Source organism: Platichthys flesus, chromosome 24 (genome assembly GCF_949316205.1).
Source record: "Platichthys flesus chromosome 24, fPlaFle2.1, whole genome shotgun sequence".
Lineage (NCBI taxonomy): Eukaryota > Metazoa > Chordata > Actinopteri > Pleuronectiformes > Pleuronectidae > Platichthys > Platichthys flesus.
In genome coordinates this window covers 6887996-6914742 of record NC_084968.1, presented here as the reverse complement: position 1 = coordinate 6914742, position 26747 = coordinate 6887996, and the positions used below count along the sequence as shown (strand labels likewise).

Here is a 26747-nt window from a genome sequence, read left to right as displayed (position 1 = left end):
TTCGCAGGGAGACTGGGCGTTAAAGCCTGTGAGCTCTTAAACGTTTGATTGAAGGAGAGAATGTGGGAGTAGGTGTGTGTGAGAGTGACTCACTTGAAAACAGCGTTATCAGGGTAGTTGGTGTAGCCCACAGCGTTGGCCCCTCTCAGCAGCATCTGGAAAGGGACATTTGGGATCAAAGCTCTCAGCTCCTGGAGCCGCTTCCATGGGCACTCTGACAGGAAGCGCATGGCCACGTCGAAGGTGGCACCTAATGTGACACACACACACAAACACATACACAGACACAGAGGGGGGGCAGTTAATTTCAGCCGTCATCTCAAACCCCGACTTTGATCTAAATTTTAGGCTCCAAAGCGAATATTTCAAAGTTATCACATTAACCACAACACACACACACAGGCACCGACACACGCACAGGACACAAAATCCACACTTCTGCTTTAGACTGGTTCCCCAAAAAGCCTCACTTTCTCTATGCAGCTCTGTTTACCACCGGGCACGAAATTTCACGGGAAGATGAAGGGGCACAAAAGAAGTGCTGCACAAACAAAACAAAAAGGAGTGGAGATCTGTTGTTTTCCCCAATCAGCAGAAATGGCACACGGTGAAACGAGTGGAGTAAATGTGGAGTCTCCACCCGGCAAAGGAAAAAGAACCTGGTTGTCAGAGGAGGGAGAGGAAATGGTCTGTTAGTAGGAAAGGTCGAGAGTGACCCTCAGGCAGGGGGTCGAATGAAGTAGAGTCCCAATGGTCGGCTCGATCACAGAGGGAGCTCCATGACTTGACTAAAGTTAGAGTTAAAATAGTAGTTCAAATCTGCTGTTTATTATTACGACTGTAAGAAAACTGAGAACAGGGTTTCAAGATCATATTATAATTATTGTTGCTTGGGAAAGAAGCCATGTAACCATGTAGCCAAGTCCGATTCGAGAAGCCAAGAACCAGCACATGAGTTATTGTCCAACCTACAAACAAGAAACTAGTTTTCTGTTGAGTGTCATTTTGAAACTGAGCTGTGGTGAAAACGACTATGTTGATAAACGGGGAGCGTTCTGGCACAAACATTAATACATCTCGGAAACACAAGGAGGAAAAGTTGCCACTTAAAAGTCACTTTAAAGTCAAAGACATGTTTCAGTAGAAGTGGAGGAAAAAAAAAAACAGATAGCTATCTCACATCTCCCATTCTGGGGGAGTAGATTAGCAAATCTCATTCCCGTTTATCACATCAGCCAGATATATTGAAGGTTCCAGAGGTTTTCTGCTGATCCAACACTGCCATCATTAAATTTCATTTTCTGAACACTCACACATCTAGACACAGATAGAATACCAAGCACAAGTCAGAGTTCCTTTCTCCGGGAGAAGCAGAAATGACACGGAAAAACCCTCCGTTTTATCAAGTTTTTGAATTTGTCTTCCCCCCCGATTTGGATTTTGGCCAACGTCAGCATGTCTGAAGCGACTGGTTCAGAGCGGAAATGACTCAAAGCAATGGTATCTGATGTTAAAGTATTAACATTTCATTGCACATGAGATATCATACCGTGATGCTGAGTGAGGAAATTCATCTGGGGCAGGGAAATTGACTAATAATTTGATAACACGGATGAGGACTGACAGGCGGTCCCACGTGCACGGCGTTAGGCCCCGGCGCTGCTGAAGCCTCCGTTTTTAGAGCAGGCTGCGTCCGATCCGCCATGAAGATGTACTAGAACAAATCAGATGGACGGATGGGGAGAAAACATTTTTTGCCCACTATTCACCCTGTCTGAATAATCACTTATTTTGGGGTAAACTGTCTCCTGGAGTAGGTGTGGGAATACAGGGTGTGTTGGGCGAGAGTCAATTTAAAATAAAACTCAATAATAAACAGCTTTTATGTCTCATATTGGTAAACTCTTATAATCCAAATTTCTCCTGGTGGGAAAATAAAGTTCTATAAACTTTACCTCCGTCTCGGGCTCTTGGGTCCATAAAGGAATGCCTGCGATGAATATAAATGATTAATATCTATAATTTTAATCACTGAGTTACATAAGCACACACATCTCAGCAGTTCTCAGCATTTTTGCTTAAGTGTACAAGTACAGCTCTGATGCATCGGACTCACTATCCGGCCAGATCAATTTTTATGTCATCTGTGACTCCATTGCATTGCTCTGCATTGGATGATTCATATAGTCCAGACTCTTACGGTTGCTCTTGGCTACATCCTGTATCAAAGACAGATCACGTACTTTGAAATGTTTAAAAAGTATTGAAACCCACTGATTATATAACCAATGGAGGGAACAAGATAGTTTTTTTTTTTTTAAATCAATACCTATACATTTATCTTGGAGAAATTGGTGACAATGTCAAATAAAAAGTGATGTTAAAGAAACTGGAAGAAAAAGGTTTTCTTTGACGAGCACCCTAATCCAGATTCACACCAAAATGAAACTAAATAAAAATCCTAACCCATTCCACATCCTTCCAGCCATTTTGATGGTAATCTAATCAGAAGTTCTTGCATGATGCAAAGTAACTTACTACCAAACGGATATTTGAGATAGTGCCTTTTACAGATGGATTTAACAAACAAGAACACAAAAGAAACAAGAATAAAATATGCGTGATTTGAGGAACCCATTGAGTAGTGAAAAATGTAAGGTCAAATCGGAAAAGTTAGTGGAGAAACAGGGTGATGGGTCCTCTTTCGATAGGAGGAGGCCACTGCATGGTTTAATGAGCGTGAAAATGGTGTGAATGGAATGTGTAAAGGGCCAAGGTGCATTGAAGCTGTTCTGTGGAGCCGTGGCGGCACAAGACCCAACCGAGCCACTTTGTCGTTTTCTCCTTTAATTTGTCATCCGACTGTGGATGCATTATGTGATCCAGTTCATATTAGTGTATCTTCAATGGTGTAGGGAGGAAATGCTATATCAGGAGGGGACTTAATCCTCAAAGGGCTCCCACAGGCTTAATCTCTTCAGTGATTCATTCTGCCTTTAGGCCGATGAAACATGTGAAAGCAATTCTCCCTAAGACCACTCTATGGAAAAATGATTCTTTGCATAGGGACATTGTGTCAGGGTAACAGCAGTCACTGCTCACGTGGTCGTCTCCCCTCAGTGGTTTATTTTCAGCTCTAGGTGATTTGAGCACATTGTATAGGGACCTCGCATCAAGGGAGACATGGTGGTTATTCCTCCCGTGGTCATCAAATGATTTATGAGCCACTGTTTAAAGGTACATTTATAAGCTGTCACTGAGGGACATTGTTTGCCGGAGCTGAACATCACGCTACAGCGCAGTTAGTCTAATTTGAGCTTCACAACTTTAAATCAATATGAGACGAGAGCACGGCCGGCTGCTGGTGAATCTGGGCATGCTGAGTTTATGTTTTCTTTTAAATATCAAATTGATAGTTACACATTAACCTGGGTCATAATGTAAAAGGTAACAACGTTCTTTAATTAACGAGGCAATGCAGTGGTTTTATTGATGGACTTTACTCATCAAGAAATGTCATCCTGTAAAAACTGTTGTGGAATTTCTGGAACCTCTTAGGAAACTGCTCCTAATGATGTCTCTGTTATTTGCCACCGAGGCAGTTCCGGGCCAGTTTGGAGCCAGTGCCTAAACTTGAACCAGTTCTTTTGGTTCGACAGCCAAAAAAAAGGGTTCTTGGCCAAATAACTGATTCCAAGTGGTACAAGTGAAATTAGACGGAGCTTTTGGCATAAATCCTGTGCGGCAGTGCGTGAGCGTTCCACAGATACAATTTCAGACAGGGAAGAAACTGAAGGAGTATTGGAACCTCAAAAAAGGACGTAGGGTTTACAGAAAGAATAGAAATGGATAGTGGGTGACAGAAGAGACATGGCAAGACAATATGTTGAGAGATGAGTGAACCCACCGAGGCAAAGTTATAAAAATCAACATAGACTCAGAACAGAAATGGAAAGAGGCTTCGTTCGCTGGTTTGGTTTCTTGGCTCACAAGTTTCCCAGCTTTGAAATGAAAAACATAAAGTAAGGGATCTTACTAACTAACAGAAACAACCCACTGACATGAGCGTTGATTGTCAGGAGAAGCAATGTGTGTCAAAAGACTCTGTTTTCCAAATGTTCCATTGTTTATTTTAATAACTCGAATTAACACACACTGTATTTATTATATTAATATGTAGTTTCAAAGGAAGATATGCAAAGATATTATAATAACACAAACTGGTGAAGTCCCAGGACGGTGTCAGGCGGCTATCTCTCGAAGTTATTCTGCCTTTAAGTGTTTAAATAATTATGAGAGAGTCCCATTCTGTTTATCGCTGACTCACAATAAGAAGGAGCTGTTGCCGCCTCAAGAGGATTCACACACTAACACACTACACAACTTTTAACGGAGAAAGACAAATTAATCTTATGCTCCGCAGCTCGTATTATCAGCTCATTACAGAATCATTATGTCAGGAGGTGTTAAAACTTCTCCAGCTCTTGTTTCACATCTGATTTCACTGATGTTCTCTTGTCGTCCTCGTACGAACGGGAGACGGGCACACATTCAAAAAGGACTGTTCAAACTTCAAGCTCCTTTTTTGACCGAAGCTTTCAAAACTCTCCTCCCACGGAAATTCAGACTTTAGCGCTCTATGAGGGAGGGAAACGAGTTCTGTTAGGAGGACTCAAAGAAAAACCTACTCACTTTTCTCGTGCCATTAATCAGGACTGGACGGGGTTCAGAGAGAAGATGGCTCTGCAGGGTTTCATTTGCCTAAAGCTAAGAACATTCAACACGTTGTCCGCTCGGTTTCTGTCCATTTTCATACATCGTACTGAAAATAGTGTTGAAGCCCTAAAAAGGAGGTGGTGACATTACTATGAACTGTTAGTTAGTAAACTCTCACTGTTCTGGCTCATAACTTTTTAATGTGTATTTCCTAGTAAAGCATAATACAACTCCAGGAAACAATTTTGAAAATCGTACCCGACTGCCTTGCTGGTGTCTCTAGGGCATTTAGTCCAATGAGCAGATGGTTCAGACTTTGAAAAACCTTTAGACGTCTCAATTTTAAAAACAGGAAACCCCTCGTAAATTAACATCTTTAAGGATCAATCATTAAACGGCCTGAAATCAGGCTCTCTGCGCCTTGACTGTTTTGCACAGTTTCCATTCCTCAGTGAGAAAACCCGATGGAAAGCTCAGCTTGGGCCCCTTTATGAGGAGAACGTGTCTGACTGTGCCTGGAGATTCACATTTCCTAATAAAAGATGCTTTATGACAGATTTTGAAAGACAAACGATCTACCCCCCCCCCCCCGTTGGAGTGCCTTTGAGCCCAGTGAGGCTGCTGCGGAGTGGAAGGATCCTTAGAAGTCAGCAAGGTTGGGTTTTGCATAATTATAAATGATGGTAGCAACATTTGGTAAACACATTTATTTGGTTCTAGGTTTAAGGAATTGTGTGTTATTCTTGTTAAAGGTTTCACATGTTAAAAAATTAAATGATAAAGAAAATGAATAATTTGCCCTAACCGGAGCTCTTTCCTCTTCCTGGGGTGGCTCCCACATAGCGACACAGGACGAAGGGCTTTACCTGGTGTCTATTCAGCCATTTCCTCCAGGAAGAGGGACCAAGTTCATTCATTTTCTCCTCAAAGATTGACTTTAGGTGTAACTACTTTTCTGGTCGGTCCCACAATAACCCCGTGATAAACTGGGAGGTGGAAGTCAGGGGGAGTTTAAGCCCTTTTGGTCGCATGATTTACTTTTGCCGTAACCTTTTATCTGTTCAAACACGAGAGGAGCAGACAGGTGCCTAATGTGAGATCAGCTCAAAGTGCCACAGTAATGAAATGTATTACTTCTCCCTCCTGACCGCTGCTCCATGATCAGCAGGAATTTCATCTCAGAAAGGGTTCGCAGCATCAAAGAGGTTTCACTGGCTCCGACAGCGACAATGAAAAAGAAATCCTATGTTTTATTTTAAGTTTTCTTTGTCGTTTGTCTTTTATGTTTGCTCTCATTCCAAGTTATACAAACACAATTGACTATAATTGAGCATCAAATGAAGTGTGTCTCAAGAGGCGCACTGGTCATATCTCCTCCACAAATGTGCATGAAGGAAGTGTTTGAGCCACATTTGAAACCAGTTCATAACGACTGCACTTCACTTTGGACCGTTATCAAGAAGTGTTGATAATTGGTCTCGTTGCCAACTGTTCAAACACGAAGCACGTATTCTCCTTCTCCGGCCAATTTCAGAGTAATTGCATATTATACGGGGACATTATTGGACTGTTCATGCCTCGAGAAGTTTCAATAACGCGTTGTTTTCTCCATTCATGCAAGAGCGGGCGAAAGGTGCAATCACTGTCTATCGAGGGAAGCTACGGAAGAGTGACTAGGGGGAGTAGAGATGGTGAATCGAGATGCATTTTCAATGGGCCCTCATTTTCGATGACTGAAACCGGAATGGTGAGGTACAATCACTGTCAACAATGAAACATGGTGGAGATCTGAGGCAAGAGTGGGCGACAATGGGAAGTCAAATCATTAATATCTAACAAAGAGTGGAATTAACACAATGGTCATGGAAGGAAGGAAATTCATGCCGTTCTTAAATGGCTGCTAGTGTGAGATCAAATATTACAGGAATTTTGAGTCATCATGTGGTATCTTGATAGAATAAGTCCATCCCATTAAAAATCGATAACCCTTAACGTTTATTGTTGTAATCAAGACGACAAAGTTCCGATATACCTGCTGCTGAAAGACTCCCATTGGTCCGAGTGGCCAAACCAAATATGGCCATTTAGATTGGAAGAGGATTTTTTTACTTACAGCCAGATGAAAAGATCAATATCAGGACTATGCATTGAACTATTCAAAAAATGAGCCAGAATATGATGAGCTGAGCCTTAAATAAAGAATGGAAGCATGTTGAAATCCCTTGCCTGCTCCTACCAGACCCCACACCGCTTAAAAAAAAGTTGTCAATGATTTGAGGAGATGGAAATTTGGAGAGATTTTGCAGAGTTCAGAACATTTTCCCATGACAAAAATATTCTAAATGATCGAGTCGCATCTTCGAACGCACTGAAACTCACCTCCCCAGTTCTCCAGGCTGTAAAGGTTGCTGAAGTTGTGGCTGACGAACGGCGAGATCTTTTTCAGGTCGTGGGTCCGAACCCTGGTGGCCAGGAGCGATTGGTGAGCGTCCCGGAACGTGGTGTCCATTAGGAGCAGGCCGTTGTGGGCGCGCACGGCCTTGGCAAATCCTTCGGGACCATCGCACAGAAGCACGTCGCGGAACCCTAATGGAGGGTCGCCTGTACGTGGAGGAGAGGAGGAACACATGTTTGTGAGAAATCAAGGTCCAATGCTTAAAATGTACCACATTCATCCGATTATGCACAATTCATAATGCTCAGTCTGAAGAAAATATATCCCAAAACTATTTTCTTTCTATATGTTATGCGTGGCCAAAATATGAGAGCATCATTTTATCTCTAGAACCTTAAGCAGTGTATTTGACGGTAGATACTTCTTCAGTGTCTGGACTAGATAAACGATGTTGCCATTTTAACAAGACCCCAGACCAGCAGGTCAACTCTTGTTATTTACTCGGCGTCCCTCTTATGATGCGCCGTTAACAAGTCTGGCAGTCGTCATAACCTCCTCTAATGAGGCGGACCCTGTTTCCTTTCATTGCGGCTCCAACCATCCTTAACTCAAATGGATCATCTATAAAAGAAAACAGGAATATAAACTCAGCAGCCGGCTGGTTTTACACAGAACCGTCGGGTTGGTCGTGCTGACAGTGACTCATTGGGCCACGGCGTGTTCTATATAAAGCAAACAGCTACTGTTTAGCAAACCGACGGATTCGACTGACTGAGCCTGGCGCTGTGCGTTTGCCAGCAGCAGCTGCGTTTTGCACTTTCTGCACATATTAAACATTTCTCAGCCTTATCTGGCCTGTGACCCTGCGTTCGGGTTTTCTGATTTCTCACGACACCAGCTGTCATGTTGCTGTAAATTTGAGCGCGGCACATATTTGTATTCCATTTTTCCAAAGTGTGAAGGCAGCTCCAGATGGATTACACTGAAGCGACACTTTTTTTTATTGTTTTGTGTATTTCCATATAATATGTTAGTTTTATAAAGACAGCTCCCAGCCCAAGGGGCATGAGAATGTCTGCACCGTTGTGATTGCCGGTCCTTCGAAAAGTTGTTGAGACACTTCTGCTCAACACCACAATTGTAAACCTCATGCTGTTGTTTGAGGAAACGTCCGGGGAAGTGTGTACTTGATTTCCTCCAATAGCAGCTGAGGTATTTCAGTGTGGGACCAGGGAGACGTGTAGCTGAAAGGAGTAATGCAAGCTAAGAGGTGAACTATAAACATGAAAGCAAAGAGCTGCTCCACTCCCCTGAGGATCCCAGGATGAGGAGTGTCGGACATGACATGATGAGTGTTGCAGCTTTCAGCCTTGTGCTGTCACATGCAGTGGCAGAGTACATCTCCTCGCCAGTTAAAGCCTCAAGACGGAGGAATAAAAACAATCGCTGTGAAATCCCAGAGACAAATACTGGCATTTTCAGTTTATTACAGGTGAATGGTGCTCAAAACAAACACATTACACTTTGCGAAGACCTGGCTCCATGTGTGCTGCTGTAACCAGCCTCCTCGAATAATCCTCGCTCTCCTCTCGTGTGTCTGTCTCGCAATTAAACACAACCAGGGGCTCTAGAATATTGGAAGCAGGACTGGGATCTATTTTCGCTGGGGTGTGTAGACTCATCAATCAATTAGACTAGTTAATGAGGTACTTTCTGCCTGCTTAGTTACCCTCCAACCCGCTGTCCCTCGCCTTCTCTTCCTCTCCGTCTCCCTTCCTCTCCTTCTGCGCGGTTGAATATTCACTCTTGACCTTTTATTGTTGTACCTCATCCCTGAAAACAAATTATCCCCTCTGTAATTGTCTCCAAGGCCGGCATGAGTGAAATGAGCTGCTCTCTCACACACACACACACACACACACACACAAACACACACACACACACACAGATGTAGATACATTTCTCCACTCAGGCATCACAAATAGGCTCTGTTAAGCTTTGTGAAATCACTTTGCCAAAGCAAATAGATACAGGCACTTTGAACTTATCGAGTGTATAACACAGAGAACTAGCGGACACACGACACACATGTAGCCACCTCTGCGCACACAGGAAATGATTTATACTCTAAGACATCCTTCCCCTTAACAATAGGGAAGAAATGGGGGCATCACTCCAGAGACTAGGGTGTTTTATGCATGCACGTACGTGTCGCATCGTACAGAGCAGAAACCAAAAATTAGTAGATACAAGTCCCACGCAGTGCTTGACAACTGACCCACTTGCAAACACAATCAGACATTCTCTTGCACTGAAAACACCCCACTCCCACTCCCTAGCTTCTCTGCCCTCACTTCACTCCCAGCCTCCTAGGCTGGTGTCAATTCATACCTCTTCCCTTGACATTCTTCACCTGCCTGCTCCCTCTCTGCACACTGCAGCTCTCCACCCCCAGCTCAATACCAGCTGATGTGACTGGATGGAGTGAGCTATTGCGCTCAGAGGTATTTCTTTATTTGCAATTTGTGGAGGAGACAATCTCAGAGTGATAACAGCTTGCTTTGTCACTCTCCTGAGCTGCATCTACCTCCCAGGGACACTGGGTAAATATTTGCTATCTTTGTGTAAAGGAACCTTTTTAAATGGCAGACTCTGATGGATAATGCATATGAGATTTAACCATCAATATGGTAGACATTAATGACTTTCTATCTAGCCATATGGTGGCTGCATGGCGCCGTGAGCTGAGAATGAGGCCGCACTACATTTGTGATCTGAGTTTCTCTGATCTTTGCTTTGTTTGCGGCTCCTCGTGCCTGTTTTAGCTGCATGGGAGTCCCTTCCTATGAATTGAGTTGGCCCTCCTCAAGTTAATAAAGCCATATGGGCTCCAGCACCGACTGTATGTAAACTTGAGAGCTGGCTGAACACGCCAAACTGACATCTCTCACTGTAAACCTGTGACCGCCCCCCCACTGTGCTGTGTGAGAGGAAACACAATGGCCACCCATCGGCACAGAATAGCTCTGCTAACGGCACGAGCCACGCACGCCTGTTGAGTATGTGCTGCAACAGTTAGCGCTAATTTGAAAACACGGAAGCATTTAAAACGGAGGCAAGGACATCGACAGGAGCACCAACCCACCTATGAGACGTGATGTAGCTCGCTAGATTGTGATGCACAACACTAGTCAATACATTCAATATGTGGTTGTGCGTTTAGGGGGAAGGGCAAACAAAACAGATGATCCAAAACAGTCAAGGAAGGAGAAGAGGTAAGATTACGACTTAAAGACCATCGGTGTTAATCAGATTTACGCCAAAAAGGATAAGGCAGAGATGTAACATATTGTTCCACCAGCCAGTCTTCTACTTTAATCGTAGACACTGAAAATACAGCTCACAACAGGGAGGGGGGGACAGAGGTCTGTCATTTTTATTAGTCATTTTTCCAAAAGCTAACTCTGAGGCATCTGGTGATTAACCTCTACATGTCCTCCATTAAATAACTCCAGACAATAATTGGAACAAGGTGTATTTATACAGCATCGATGAACCACCAGCCATCAGAGGGAGCGTTTCAGACGACAAATCCTAATTAGAATATAATGGCCTTTGAGTTCTTAACACGTCGAGTCAGGACACCATCGCCCTGTTGTTCGGAAAGAAGTTTATCCCCCATTCTCCTGGGTGTAGCTTTACTTGTGATTCCTTCCATATTTAGACATGACATCTTGATATATGACAATGTCAGTGTAAACTTTGCTCTTCTATTGTCTGTGGCTGGTGCACGGGAACAGTCCTTCCTACTCGGTTCCACATCGTCTACATCACCATCCATCTCCAGCGTTTATCTTTCCACGTCTCCCGGCCACTGCCTGACCGGTTTCTCTACATACGGGGATTACACGCTGCCCAAACCCTCTGTTCTCCTTTCATAACCTCTTTCTCCTTCCGTGCCCCTGTACCTCCCTCCGCAGAGTGCAATAACACAGACCTAATCCCTCTCTTCTCTCAATCCCTCCGTTGAATGACAGAAAGGATATAAGCACATTACAAAACTCATTACTAGGCTTTGGGTATGCCTCTGTGCGTGCCTGTGCTACATTTAACTACCTCATCAGCTGCTTGCTATAGGTTCGAGGGGGCATGCGCACAAAGGCTGACTGCCGAAAGAACACCAGTTATTCTGAGTGCACATGCATGTGTGCGTCTGCTTTTTTGCAACGAGACATCTTTAAACACGACAGCTGCATAAGTGGCTAAGTGGCGGGTAGGCACACAAACACACTCGCATGCAGGATGTACCCAAACACTGCAGACTGGTTTGTCCTACTCTCCTCATTCCATTCCACTGTGCACGCTTTTTGAGATGTCAGATTTGATCAGCGATGCCTGATTATGATTCATATTATTCACATTATTTTGTTATAAATTCATGTTTACCGGGCACGCTGTGGTATGTGCTGAGGCAGAACAGGGCGCTGATGAACATGTCAGATTGATACAGCCGACAGGTTCCCTGTCAGAAGGAGCAGCTGCGTAAATTCATGCCGGTTTGCAAACCGCAAATAAATCAAACCTGGGAGGTGCAGTGAGAAAAGGGCAAAAAGTGCATCATCACAGAACGACCACATCCAGTGAAGATTAAGAGGGTAAATCATCATTATTTTAAAATCTACATAGACCAAATGTGATGTTGATTTTGTTCTGCGATGTGATTTGGGCCTAGTTCGCGATAAAAAAAATGAAAACAGGATGGGTCTAACCGATATATCTGACTGTCTCCAACCAACCGTCTCCAGAATGCAGGCGGATGTCAGGTATAAACTTTGTGACTTAATGGGCACGTCAAATAACTTGGCCGTTGGACTTTCCGGTGAGATTCCGGGGTTGCTGGGGCGGAGCAAGGTGAGAGGCATGAGAACTTGTGCCTTCACAAACAATGAGCTCCAGCCTCTTACTGCTGTGCTCACAGCTCAGCAGAGCACTCGGGCCAAAACCTTTTTTCCTCCCCAAGTGCTAAACTGAACCATTTAGGGAGGCCCGTTCTGCCTACAGCTATCAGGCTGTTCGACAGCTCATTTGTCATTAAGGCGGAGCTTTTAACCAAAGTGCCCGACAGATCCACTATTTACATTTTTTGCATTGTGCCTCTGGGGGGAAAAAACCCCCCCAGCCCCCTCAGCCCCCGCACGTGGCAATGCCTTGCACATTTAGACCAAATGTAATACATGAAATAATAATGTGGCATGATTATGTCGGTAACGTTTCAACAACAATTCCAAGTGGATCAACCGTTTGCTTTAGAGGGACATACCCATGGTGACAGGAGGGAGGACAGGGTCTATGGAGGAGGGTTTAGCCTTGACAGGGAGGGGTGTAGTTGGTCCATTCACCATCACATGACCTATAAGTGGGTATACACACAGAGAAGAAAAGTCAGATGCACTCCTGTAACATATGTAACAATTTATGTAATAGAAAAACAGGGTTTATGCAATTAAAGTGTGCAAGTGCTCTACATCTATCGGCAGAAATTGAGTATGATATTCTTAATTATGTTTTAATTAGTTTATAATCAAAAGTGTTTTTGTTACTTTAGAATGAGCCCTAAGGAGGAGCTGCACCTCTCTCACAAAGTCCACGATATTTCTACAGCAGCCCAGAACTTATAAGCCAATCACAGACTTTATAGAGAGGTTCGTTTTTACACATTACATTTTTTTTACCCGAGGGCCACTACAGGTTTTGCCTCCACATTTGGAATGGGAGAGATGAGAATTATCAAGTCGGTTATAATGCGTTGCTCCTCTGCTAGATGACACTAAATCTTCAGAGCTGAACCTTTTTGTCACAATTTGTTAGACGTGTCCTCCAACATTTGTTAGATTGAAAGGGCCTCAGCACATCAGATACAGAGGAATCTTGAATTTCAAGACTCCAGGACTTGAAAGCTTATATATATTTCACATTTGGCAGTGTGGTACATGGAGCAGTGGTACCTTTATCTTACATTGTTTGAACTTAAGGTCGTTAAACTGAAATCGTATGCAAAAATAGCTCAGCACTCGTTTTCACTCTCGGGTCTCGAATTTCTGATTAATTCATTGAATCCATTAACTCCTTTCTCTCGCTTAAATCGCCACAGCGCAACTACATTACGTTACATGCAGTTCGTTATGGATATCATTTTAAAGTGAGAGAAACCACCATGGAGGTATGGCAATGTTGCAGAACTGTGCTTCCTTATAATCACTGCATCTATTTATAAGGTCAAACCAGCAACGGACATTTACTGCTGAATATCAGAAAATCAGAAACAAAGGCTAATGTCTGTTTGATCGGCGATGTGGATAAATGACTATCTTTTAAAATATGAAGTACATAGTGAGTGTGTGTCTTTCAGCCTCTGTTCAGTGTTTGTGTGTGTTATCTGTACACTGACCCAGGTAGTGCAGCAGCTTCTGGGCTCGGTTCTGAGTGGGTTTGAGGTTGAACAGTTCCTGGTTCTCGTCGATGAACTGGGTGTCCACGGTGGAGTGGAGGAACTGGTGGTTGGACAGCACGTTCTGGAGGAACGGGATGTTCGTCTAAGTGAGGAGAGAAACAGAGGCGGAGACTTTTACTTTGTGATCTTCTCAAATTCATACAAATATAAACACAAAGCAAGAATTTTGTTTTCTGCAAATTAATAACTCAAAAAATCATCTCGCTTAAGAGCAAGATAATAAACAAAACACTACACACTGGTAAACACAAAGAGAGGAATCACGCAGGAATCATTCAGTCAGAATGCGCTCAACACTGCTCAATCCCAGCTCAGACCAACACACACACACCCGCACGCACTGAAAGCAGACAGAGAAAGTCAACTGTTGAAAGTAATTACATTCCATTTCTATTTTCTCGTTGTTTGTTTGCCTCAAAAGTGTAATCCCAGCAAGTAAGCTCTCTAAATCAACACAGAGAGCGAGATTGAATGAAAGAAGGGGAGAGGAAAGAGATGTAATTGTTTGAGTGAATTCCATTACTTAATTTGCCGCTAATTTTTTGTTCACACTTGTACGCCCGTCTTAACAATGTGGGGAGACGACTTTAAACTGTGAATGGGGGGGGGGGGGGGGTAAGATTGACACAATAATGAATGGGTTGAGACGGGTGGGAAGAAAAGCCAAAGAGAAGAGGGTTGAAGGGATTGAGTGAAATATGTTAATGTGTTCTTGAAGCGGCTTCAGATGTGTTAAGCGTTTAATGTCACCAGAGGAAGAGTGAAGGAATGTAAGCGCTGGGAAAAAGCCTATTTCTTCAAGTTGGCCAAAAGATTTCTTTGTATATGACGGAAAATGTCAAGAGTTTGCGGTGACATTTAAAAAGACGAAGAGAAAGAAAGAAAAAGAGAAATGGGCTGCCAGTCACAAGTGTCCCTTTTATTAACAAATGCACGAGGATGCACACAACCAGAGCTGGGAATAAGGAGATGAAGCTGGTCCCTGAGGAGGTCGTGGGTAAAGCAGCTAAACAATCTAAATACATGGTTCTTAGATGAATCCCTGCGCTTTTCTCGCCAAACAGATGAGTATATGCAAACACAAACCACGCAACAGATGGACTGAATTTACAACCATCATTTGGGCATTTAACTGACAGTCAAGCCCAGAGTGACTTGGAATAATTGCTGTGGCACAATCACTCAGGAATCCCATAATTGGGAGAAGGAAGTCAGGCGATAAACAAACTGTGGAGAGACACACACACCTCATTACCTGCACTGTGTCAGTGGGAGAGAGGGAGGGAGGTGTAGCCGGGAGATCAATGCGGTCGGGCGAGTAGCAACAGTGAGAAGCGAGCTTGTGTTGGTCACGGAGCCGGAATGAGACGTATACAGTGAGAAGTGTGGGGAAGAGCAGGAGTCATTAACATTCTCCTTAGGAAGAGAGTGGAGGAAGAACAAAGATGGAGACCAAAGAAGACAGCGGTATATATTATTTATATATACGTCTCAGTTGACAAAGAGAAAATCTAATTCCACAGGGGGGACGATCTGCTGCTTTGTCAATACATAGGAGCAATGCGACCTCATTAATATTGAAAAATGTAATTTGAAAACTTTCCAGACATTTAAATGCCCAGTGAGAGAAGAAGAGAGGATTTAATTTTCTGCAGAAAACACACACAGACACACACACACAGACACACACACAGGACCCTCACATCTCTCCTACTCGGAGGAGAGGGAGACACACGGATGTGCTACACTGCCAAGTCTCATAGGCTACAAGCTGTGGACCAAAACAAGAAAGGATTTCTGCTCAATGCTACAATAGTGCCAAGGCTTCTGAAACCTGTGGACATCCTCCTCTCTTCCATTTATAGCCTATGCAAACATAACTCCATTAAAATGTGTGGCGCTGCCTCACGTACCTGCCTCCTCGAGGTAAACATGGTAATGTGGAGATTGTTTTTATTCTAACTGGATCAAAATCAAAGCGTTGACTTATATGGGGCAGCCAAACGCAAACTGGCAAAGCTAGCTCGTTATGTTCAAATGAATGTTATACATTACATAACATGTGTAGAGTAATGGTAGGCCAATGGTGGGACCCTGTTGTTTCCTACTGCTGCCAGACTTAATGCTATACTAACCACCTAGCTGCAGTCATGTCTAATTTAGGCCTGCGGTATGCTTGGTGTTGAACCACTCCACATGCAGGCAACCAGCTGCGTCCTGAATGTTATGGTTCACACATTTGCTTGGATTATTCAGATGCTACCGGAGGAACCATCTTGCCACATGCAGTTGACAGCAGTTGGTTTCCCTTAGTGGACAGACACAACCTTATACTTCCAAAAATGCTAAACTATTCCTTTAAGCTGGTGACATTGAAGCTGGTAGACAATGCTTTGGATTTACGTAAACACCTGAACAAGTTATAACCCACCACAAATCTTTCCCCCCCATTTGCACTACACAAGACTACACCACAAGGATGAGGTCAAAGGTTTAAATTAAATAGCACAAAAAACTCCAACTGTGAAAAATGTTGAAAATTACAGAGAGGCGGGCCTTGGGGGAATTTGGAGTTCTACCTTCACAAGTCTGGTATTTCCCCCCCTCATTCACTCTCTCATCAGTTCTCTGTGTTTGAAGTCGTCTTCATCTATAATTTATACGTGTAAACAAACTTAATGAGTGAGAGTAAGTAAAGGAAAAAAGTGGGCAAGAGATATAAATAAAATAACAACGCTAGACAGAGGCACGGTGTGAGGAACAAATAGAGCGAGCAGATGCTTATTAATGAAATGCTCGGAAATTATGGTGAGGGAGGATGGAGACACCAGGACTACATGAAGCTTTGTCCTTTCCTCTCTCCTGTATCAGATCAATTTGTTCATTATCAGGCTTTTCTATGGCTGTGGCTGCCTCAGACACACACTAACACACACACACACACAAACACACTCAGACACACAGTCACACACAGAGTCGCACAACTCTCACTCCATGTTCCCTCTAATGATGTGCAAACAAACTCTCTGGTCTCTCCCTTCCCACCACTCAGCATCTCTTCATAACTTTCCACTCATTCTTCAGCCTTTTCTTCTCGGATAACACAAACACATAAGCACAAACTCACACACACCACAGAGGCTCTTCCCTGATTGGGATGCCCTGAAACATGGCTCCAGCTCTCACAGCGAGATGTGCAGCGCGCAAAACACACGCACGCATGCACTTTCCTGCTGGTGACGACTGAATGCATTTCAGATTGCAAGCACACACAAACACACACCTTCAGGAAGTGTAGTAGTTTCGGTGGCAATATAAAACACGTCCAAATGTGATTTAATTCTCTAGTTTACACCCACGCGGTTGCACTCACACGGCTCAGTGTCAGAAGTCACTGCCTCCGTTTGGTGCGAACCAAATCACTTGTGGACATTTTTTTTTTTACTCCTCCACCTACAAAATGGCATCTGGTCGCGTCGAGCCTCTCTCTTACTCTCACAGCACTCGCTTTATCACCAGAAAAGTCGGTTTTATTGCCATTCCGCTCACAGCCGGTGGTTATCGCTGCAATCAGCTTTACTGGTGATTGCCAAAGCAACACAGTGAGGTGGGTATTGACGTTCCCGGCTGGGAACACAAGTCAACTCAACACAGCGCCACCTTGAAACCGTTACTGTTGCATCTGCTCGTTTTCAGGTGTTTCCTTTATTTCTAATTTAATTAGTCCAACACTCAAATGTTGTTGTTAATATAGACAGAATTTACTGCTGACAGTAATTTGCAGTCTGGATATCTTCAGGGAGAGAAAAAAAAAAACAAACACCCCACCTGCTATTTGATGTGTATTCTCACTGTCTACAAAGTGTCTGCACGGGGACTGGGTGTCATTTTTCACGATGCAAAGCAGGCGAGTCAGTGGGGTCTGTCATGAAATATTTCACTCCACTAAAGCAGCAAAGAAACGAGAGACTAAGTACTTCTGGAGCTGCTCTGCATATTAACGTTTCTGTGCAGACATTTGCTCACTTTGCAAAGAAGCTTTCTAACTAATGCCATGACCAAAAATGAATGTGTATGCACACGCCCCCCGAAACTGATCTGAGGGAAGGTTCCACACTCCAAACTCTGAATATAATGTTTATACAGTATATAAAGCCACCTTTAACATTTCATTATATTTCAAAGGAAGTTCCCATTGATGTTCTTGCACCACTTTTTGCTGTTGCTGATATAAGCTCCGGTTATGTTTCATTTTTAAGCCTGACTTCAAGTCAGCCCTTTTCACAATCCTGTTTGCTCCTGTACCTCTCATAGGGACCACGACCTGAGGTGAATGAGGAAAACAGGGAGAGGTCAACTGTTTCATATTGTGCCCGTGTCCGGCAGATATTTAACCCCAATTAACTTTTAGGCTGACAAAGACCCTGGCAAAGACTTCAATTATTTAAAATGTATCGGAAAAAAAGAAGGCACAGCAATGTCCAATTCGACCAGCAGTAAGGCTAAGTCCTGTTTATGTGTAGCCAAGATAAAACAACACATTATGAATGCTGGAGTTTGGCACCTCCCTTATTTTTAATCTAAAATGTGATAATGTGGTAGAACTAGTTTCAGGTCAAACTGTGTTCAATGAACCACGGCTCACCCTCCTCCCAAAGGCCTTTGTAAACAAGGATGTTCTGTTCCTGCTCATGGTGGAGTTCAGGTGTCGCATTTTCTAGTAAATATGCATACTGTTGAATGTTGCCTGTCAGGTTTTATATTTCTCACACTAAATGTGGAATTGCTTGATGCAAAACAGAGAAAGAGTATCAAAGACAGTACACGATTTTTCAGTTTTAACAAAACTGTGTTCAGCATTGCACACAAATTCCCAACGCACACCGCTGATCTCCGTCTTCCCAACACAAACACTGCCTCCCTCTGTCATACACAGCCTCCACACTCCCTCAGTGATTAGGAGTTGAACAGGGGAGCTGTCAGGTCATTCGTCTTTTTTCTCCTCTCCTCCTCGGTCTCCCTATCCCCATCCGTCACGCCCTAACCACTGGCCCGGGCACATAAACAAGATCCACACACACAGACACACACAGACACAGCCCGAGGAATGAATGAATGTATAGAGACATACTCACATAAACAAAGAGGGGGGCCTCCTGATACTCGTACCAGGTACAATTTTAATCAAGCGGGACACACGGATGAACGCACGCAAACACACACACACACTGTACAGCAACCTAAAGGCAAGAGCAAGCAAATGCATAAAAAACACTTACACTTGAAATGGAAGACAAGCTTTAAACAAAACCCATGGATACACAACAACAAGCACACAGTGACACATGCAGGGTGACAAGACGTTCACAGACACACACACGCGCGCAAACACTCAGTGTCATGCAGCTGAGATGTTTTGGTCTCAGTTGGCCGCTAATGACTTTGCTGTTGTCCACTGATTGGTTTGTCGGAACAGCAGGCCAGCCACCTCATGCATGCGTCTGTTTACACTCTGGTGTGAGAGCATCTGTTTGTGTCCGGAGACAAATGATTGGGTCACATTCGGTGCTGATGAGACACACAACTGGGACCACATCTCTTCCTCCATTCCTTGTTTTCCAGCTTTGAGAGCATGCCCTAATTCTCAACTCTGTCTCTCTCTCTACCGTCTAATTTCCTCTCCACTTCTTGCCTCTCGTCCTCTTTCTTAGAGTAACCACTGAATATTCACTACGCCAACCATCTCCTTATTTCCAGTGGCCTTTACAACCGTGAAGCACTCTCTGAAAATACTCTACTGCCCAAAGGAAGAGCAACAGTGGCTTGAATATTTAGCCTTGCCATCTCGCTCTCTCTCTCACCCTCTCTCCAGCCGCCTCACAACAGATTTGTGCATGACTCCATCATGGCTGTACCAAGAAATTTAAAATCTGGAGCCAGTGTTTGACATTTTGCCACATAGCTTTTATCTCAGGGAAACAAATCTGACTGGTGATCTTTTACGGTAATAACTCCTATCACCAGTCCAGGGCAGAGCAATTTTCCCCTTGCATTTCATCATGGGAGCTGTGGCCGGTAAACATTTCCAATGTGAATAAGCTCCCAGGGTGAAAAAGCAATCTGATCAAATACGAAAACATAAACCGACACAAGACCCTCTCTTTCAATAATGACACTTTTTGCATGTGTGTGTCTCCGCATGCATTTGTGCACTTGGGGTCTCATGTGGTGGTGACAATCCAGCTAAGATGCCTTATTAGTTTTTGGAAAACAATTAGTATCGCTATGCAAAGGACGAGAAGTTGGGAGGAGAGGTAATCTTAAAGCTCTGAGATATGTCAGACATGGACCACGCTCGGCTATTTCCAACTCAGTAATGGGAGAACATTCTCATTACAGTGTGTTTTCAGATGCCTGTCTGGGATCCGGCGCTGGCCATGGTGCTGAACTTGCCCGACATCCTAGACAAAGTACGCCCCTGGGGAAATGCAACCGCTACTGCACTGTTGTTATGATATCTGTAGCATAACTACAGTGCTCAGGAGAAGAACCAATTTGTGCCAGCGTTCAGCACATTACAGTGAATTGCATTTACTGTAAAAAAAAAAAAACCCCGTTAACAGCCGTTTAAGAAGCAAATGCTGAGCCGCTTCAAAATATTTTTTTCCGCGTTAAAGGAAATGACAGGTTTTCCTCGACCGCTCTGAACTGTAGCCGCAGCTCTAAACGCTTACATGACAATCCCAGACGATTTACAGGGTTTGCTAAAGTTCACACTCATCTCCGGGGGAAAATGTGGGAAATTACAAGGCGAGCAAGAAGATGAGATGATGAGAGGGGGGGAGTGGATACAGCGAAGGTACGTGCTTTGACAGAGACGCACAATAACCCAGTGGAAGCTCAACATGTCACAAAATGATTCCTAAATGGTCTTATGATTGGATTTTCTTCACTATGAGGGGCGGATAAATTCACCGCTGCTAATAAGTGACGTGTTTTCCTCAAACACTGTGACTCAGGCTCATGTGTCATCAACAAACGGGGCGCTGCCCTCGCTGACAGATAAAGCCGCCTCTGGCTCTTTCAGGGACCCGGAGACGCCGGCTTATTGAAACAGATCTCTCCTCAGTGGTATTTTTGAGAAACCTTAAGCAGTAGGCCTGTGACGCATTTAATGACTCGTGACGTACTCCAAACCCACGGAGCGCATCCTCTCACTCTCTGTCAGCAGGTGTCCGGTCCGCTGTGTTAATTATACTTGAACTTGTGAATGATCGGCTCACTCACACTCATTGAATTTAAAGAGGTCTGCTCAGCGATATGTCGTCAATACCGAGGCTATGATGTATTGAGCGTGACCTCAAATCAACCCTTCTGACACATTATGTCTTGTTTGACTACAATTCTACAAGACCTACAATTGAGCAACACATCCTCAGTTGTCGTGCTCTTTCAGATTATAGACCGCATTGTGGTTCCATCGATGTCCTGCTAAAGTTAACCCGGCAACACCAGCCACTGCAGTATTTACAATGAACAAACTCACAGCATGCCGTCGCCGAGTCAAGTTGTTTTTAGTTTAGCAATGAAACTGGAAATAGTTTCCTTCAGAGAACACAATGTGGTCGGATAAAAACCTAAATATATCTTATTTCTGACTTACCGGCAATCAAATGCTTTCACTTACATTATATCAAAGATAGATTTAAAACAATTGCCTGTCTAACTATCAAACTAAAGCAATTCTAATTCAAATCTTAATGTCAGTTTTAATTAAGCCTCACCTAAAACCCTGACACATGACATTTCAGCCTACGTTTTTTTCTCACTTCGGGGTTATATATGTCGTCTATAATATTATCAGGCCGTAGCACCAATATTATTTCTGATCAGGCTTGTTATCTTTAATATCTCTTTACTTCTACCCGTCATCCTCCCTTTAGTAGCTGTGACTCATTTTGGCAGTGAAATCCCAACTGAGCAGCAGAAAGTAAATAGACCCTAAAAGTGGCAGTACGCAATTGCACGCAGATGCAGCACAATTATTAGGTGAGAGAATACCCGACCTTCAGTTTTTCCCAAATCTATTTTTTATTCTCTATGCAAGCAGACCTTAAAGATAGGGTTGGTACTCTTGGAATAGAGAGCATGAGCAGGCTATGATATGCAGCTGACACATCCAACCTCTCGCCCCCGGAAGCACTTGAAGATAACGACCTGACAACTGCAAGAAGACGACTTTTTCGTGACTTATTCTTCCGTCTCTGGCTCTTCACTATACTTTGCAGTGTATATCTCTCCAGCTTGTGAAGAAGCTTGTGAAGACTCCGGTCATGCAAGGAGTGTGCGCAGGTAGGCAGATTGGTTAGTGACAGACATGTACACCAGCAAATCATTTCATTTGGTTCCGAATGAAATGATTAGACATGTTTATTACAGTCCTGCGAAAGCAAACCTGATGAAAAAAAACGTCTTCTTTTACTATGTTGTGTTAATTACTTTAGGACAATCCCTCTTTTAATACACAAACATATCACCTCAGTAACAACATTAAATATTCCCGTTTATGTATTTTGGAGATGGAAAATGTATAGGAATAATGATAAGGTTGTTATAGTCTCTTCTGCAATAACTGAAGCATAGAAAAAAAAGGGGAAATAAAAAGATTCTCTTCTGCTACGGATTAACTTCAAATTATAATAAGCTTTATTTGTATAGCACTTTTCTTAACAAGGTTACAAAGTGCTTCACAGAGACGAAAAATCAAAACTGCAATAAAAACCACAATACAAACAACAGAAGGATCAACAACATAAAAACCCTGGAAGTGAAATAAAGCAAATGTCAAGAGCAGGAAGATAAAATCCAGCAACGTATTACGTTTACATAAATGCTTTACGATAAAGGAAAGTTTTAAGAAGAGATTCAAATGACTCCTGTCTGATTTCAATAGGTAGAGTGAGCCAATGCAAAGACCCGGTCAGACTTTAGTTATAAGCCGGGATCTGGGAACAACCAGTACAACTGCATCCCGTGATCTCAGAAAACGCTCAGACACATAAGAACCCAAACGATCCTTAAAGTAATTTGGAGCAGGGCCATTTAATGCTTTAAAAGGGATCAATGCAATTTTTAAATCAATCCGGGAGAAATAGGGCAGCCAGTGTAAGTGGGCTAACACAGGGGTCATGTGTTCATATGTTTTTGTGCCTGTTAAAATTAATTGGGGCAGCAGCGGTTCATACCAGTTGGAGTCAATGACTGGAGCTCTGACTGAGAGCAGCACAAAGAGCATTACAGTAGTCAAGGTAAGAAGAAATAAGAGCATCTATAACCTTATGTAAATCGGACGGAAACAAGCTGATAGAAGCACGACTGAAAAACATTCTTCACTTGAGCATCAAAACAGAGTTCTGCATTAAAGATTCCACCGAGATCTGTAGCTGCTAGATGGGACCTTCAATGTTAAATCCTATAGAAAAAACTCTAAACCCACCAAACAACCATTTGTCTAATTAGTGAGCACTGACTCCACATTCAAAAAGAATCAAAAAGGTAAAAAAAAGGTAAATAACATGGTTCCTCGGGTTTTAGGCTTTCAGGATTTAATTTTCCAGTCGTCATATCATCGTCAATCTCCCGACATAATATCATATTTCATTGTGCACTTTGCAGAAATTAAGTGTACCTAAGTGCCCATTCGTTTTTTTCAGTATGTCGTGCAACTGTTCTAATAGACAGGAGATTTTACTTATGTCCAGAGAAACTTAAAATACATGTACACAAACTGCTCCTGTGGAAAATGTCACGAAATTATCCAGAGTTCAGTACATGTCTAAAAGCAGCTTTCCTACTGTAGTAAACACATCGAAGTAATGGAGTGTGCCTCTCCCGTCACATGATGTTAGGAGATATAATAATTCTAACAGTTCCCATTTACCATCATGATAATGGGCCAAGTCTCAATACACTGTTCTGTCAAACTAATGCATCTCATCTAATGGGCTCCTCTCTATTGATGTCGGCTGTCAGAAGTGAAAAGGTGATTCATTCGAGTATCCGCACACCAATACACATTGAGCAAAGATAGCAGGACTCCTAATGAGAAAGCTATCCCAAATAGAAACGTTGACTCAACTCACAAAATCAAATTGGATTATTCCCCTTCATGTATGGCTCAGCGTGATGCCTTTAATTCTGACACAGTCTGTATTTTCAGGGAGTAGCGGAGGCCGGCGCACGAAATGACTAACAGCTGCCTCATATTTACAGAATGTACGATGACTGTCAAGATTTTCTCAGCACAGAACATCATGCATTATTTATTTGAATGTTTTTATTGTCTTATCATGGCTGCCTGTGATCTGTGATTTTCTAGTCCGTATTTATAGATCTTCACATTTGTTTTGTTTTTTCAACGCTCTCGATCATGAGGGCTCCAGCGCCTCCTCCTCCTCCTTCTATTACTACTCTCTTTCTCTGTGTGTGTACATGTGTTTTCGTATCATGAGACGGTGTGTGTGTGTGTGTGTGTGTGTGTGTGTGTGTGGGGCTCGTGTGCGCTGACCGTGGTGCTGAAATGGCCGTCTGGCAGCAGAAGCTCACTGTAGCAAACCTTTATAAGCCTTAACAGCGGGGTAAGCACAGGTGACACATTGCTCCGCTCCACAGAGTTGTGCCAGGGAGCCGTGCCAGGTAGCCTGCCTGACCAACACCAGGGCTCTGGCACCGGCACACTTGAAGTCATTGGCACCTCCCAGCTCTTTATTCCCTCATTTAACAGCCCCTTTCCAACAGCTTATTGCATTTGGGTACGGATCCATTTATGTGGGCCACAAACACAAAAGAATCCATCGGTCGTTATTTTCCACAAGCAGCAGAGAATCCAGTCAAGCAAATCAAACTTCCAAAACATTTGGATTGCATGTTTAACCAACACATCCCTCAAGTTATTTCCAGCCTGTGTCTTTACGTCGGAGTGCATTTGTCAGGATTTTACACTTACAGCAATGTAGACAAATGAGGCCAGCATGTTTTTTCTCCTACTTCATTGACTGGTGCCCGTGGCTGGGAAAAGGGTCCATCAGCAGTAACTGGGAAATCATTTGGAGAACCTATTGCTATTGCAAAATGACATGCGAACGGCTCTAAGAGCAGAATTAGAAGGCGGGTGTTGTGTGGCCCTTGTGCATGTGCGTGCATGCGTGTTTGCCCTTGTCTCTCATTATCCCCAGATTGAGACAAATAGCGGAGGATCTGCCCTTCGATTTAAACCTCCACACCATTTACCCCTGACATCGCAGCCGAGCAAGTGTGAGAGCGCGCTCATTCCGTTTAGCCTTGTGAGGTGCGTGTGGCTAACTGCAGTTTGAGCCGTCCACGTCCTGATTTGTGTGATGCCGTCGCGTGTTTATGTGTGCAATCATGTGATCAAGGCAATCTCTAAGTGTGTGTGGTCAGTCATGCTCTGCGTAGGCCACGGAATGTATTTTCTACGTGTGTCCATGTGTGACATTGTGTGAGTGAGAATGGAAGCGGTTGACACATTGGTGATTGTGTGCGACATGACTGTGTGGACAGGCGCTCACTGGGTGCATATCTTTTTGTGTGTTGTGGTGTTGTCTTTATTTAGTCACAGTGTCTCAGAAACTCGGTGTGAGTCATTTATGCACACGAATTGTCCTCACTTAATGACAAACCAGCCAAATGACTAATACACATTATATACCTGGTTCATATGGGCTACTGTCTTAAAATTCCTCAGTATCAAAAATCAGTCACCCCCACTCTGTCTCTCTTACAAACACACACACCCACGCACGCATACGCACGCTCACAAACAAGTATATATTCTTGCTGCTGGCAAGGACATGTTCCTCAGCTGCTGTAAAGGTTCTTTATTTTTTTCATTTAAACTGCACATTTTTCTGCGATACCTGATAGTTGTCTTGTCTGTTACAGGCACACACCCATGGTACAGCAAAGTTTAGGGAAACGCTCCACACACACACACTTAGTGGCTTTTAAATGTGAGAAATCTGTTGCCCCTGTACATTTAACATAAACATATGGCTCTGTTTTCCAGCACATTCAATATATGAAATTATATAGTGTCTGGTGTAGCAAAAACAAAATAGCTGAATGCCTTGTGAACTAACATGACAAATAAGTTTGTGTATTTTAAATCCTGCATTGTGTGAACCCATGGTTACAGGTTGCATTCTTCTTCTCTGCCTCTCCTGGGACCGTTGGTTCAGTGGAATAGTGAGATACCATTGAAGAACTGTGTAATGTGTCATGCTGTGGACACATTACATACATTAACTTTATCAAGGTGAATCTCAGCTTTTCGACGACCTTAATTTCAATTCCAGCGTGAAAGTGTGAATTCCCGATTATTATAAAGTGAACACTGGGAACTATGTGTCCATTTTGCTGAAACCACCAGTGAAACAATACACAACATAAAAAAAGAGAAAAGGCGAGGGAATCGTTCAGACATGGGTCAGTAGGCCGACTCTCTTGCAACTGTGTTCACTTCGAGGGCTAATTTGGCCTGACCGAACCCGAGCAGGTCTGCCCTCTTTCTGATTAAGTGCTGAATTACTCAGAATGAACTAAAAAAGATCCTGCCAATCTCTCTGCTAACTTCTCACTCTCGGGGATCAACTTGATTGATGTGTGGTCGCAAGAACGTTCTAAGGACACTCGCCCTGCTCATTTCTGGTTGCTGAGAATTGTTTTTTATTCATTTACAGTATAAGCGGTGTATAAATGTAAATATGCAAACCCAACAACTCTGTCAGTAATTAGATTCCCTCCTGCCTGGTGAACCCACTTCATCCATCACCCAGCAGCAGGTCATGCTAGTTTATTTCATTCAGCAAGGTCACTCTCGCTGATGAGAACTGGGTGCCAAACCACTAGAGGTTTGATTAATTGTGAATCAACCAGCCATAAAGGCGGAGTGCTGTAAATGGGCTGCGATCGGGCCAAATGATATATCAAACTTCTCCTTGCCGGACCTTGCTTTGGGGGAGGTCTGGTTTCCTGGGTCAGAAATACACTGGTCCACGGGAGGACTACATTGGGGCGACGGTAAAGAGGGAGAAAGCATGAGATAAA

The 26747-nt window shown here is 43.4% G+C and overlaps 1 protein-coding gene across 2 annotated transcripts in view; it reads right to left on the bottom strand.

Annotated features, from left to right (window-relative positions):
* Positions 1-26747, bottom strand: part of pcxb (pyruvate carboxylase b) — a 256790-nt gene that overhangs the window by 45357 nt on the left and 184686 nt on the right. For both annotated transcript variants that reach the window (XM_062384277.1, XM_062384278.1), the window contains exons 13-16: positions 13560-13704; positions 12432-12521; positions 7096-7317; positions 94-250 (exon numbers count right to left, since the gene is read on the bottom strand). In XM_062384277.1, the coding sequence (XP_062240261.1) occupies positions 94-250; positions 7096-7317; positions 12432-12521; positions 13560-13704 (614 nt within the window). The remainder of the gene's footprint in view (positions 1-93; positions 251-7095; positions 7318-12431; positions 12522-13559; positions 13705-26747) is intronic.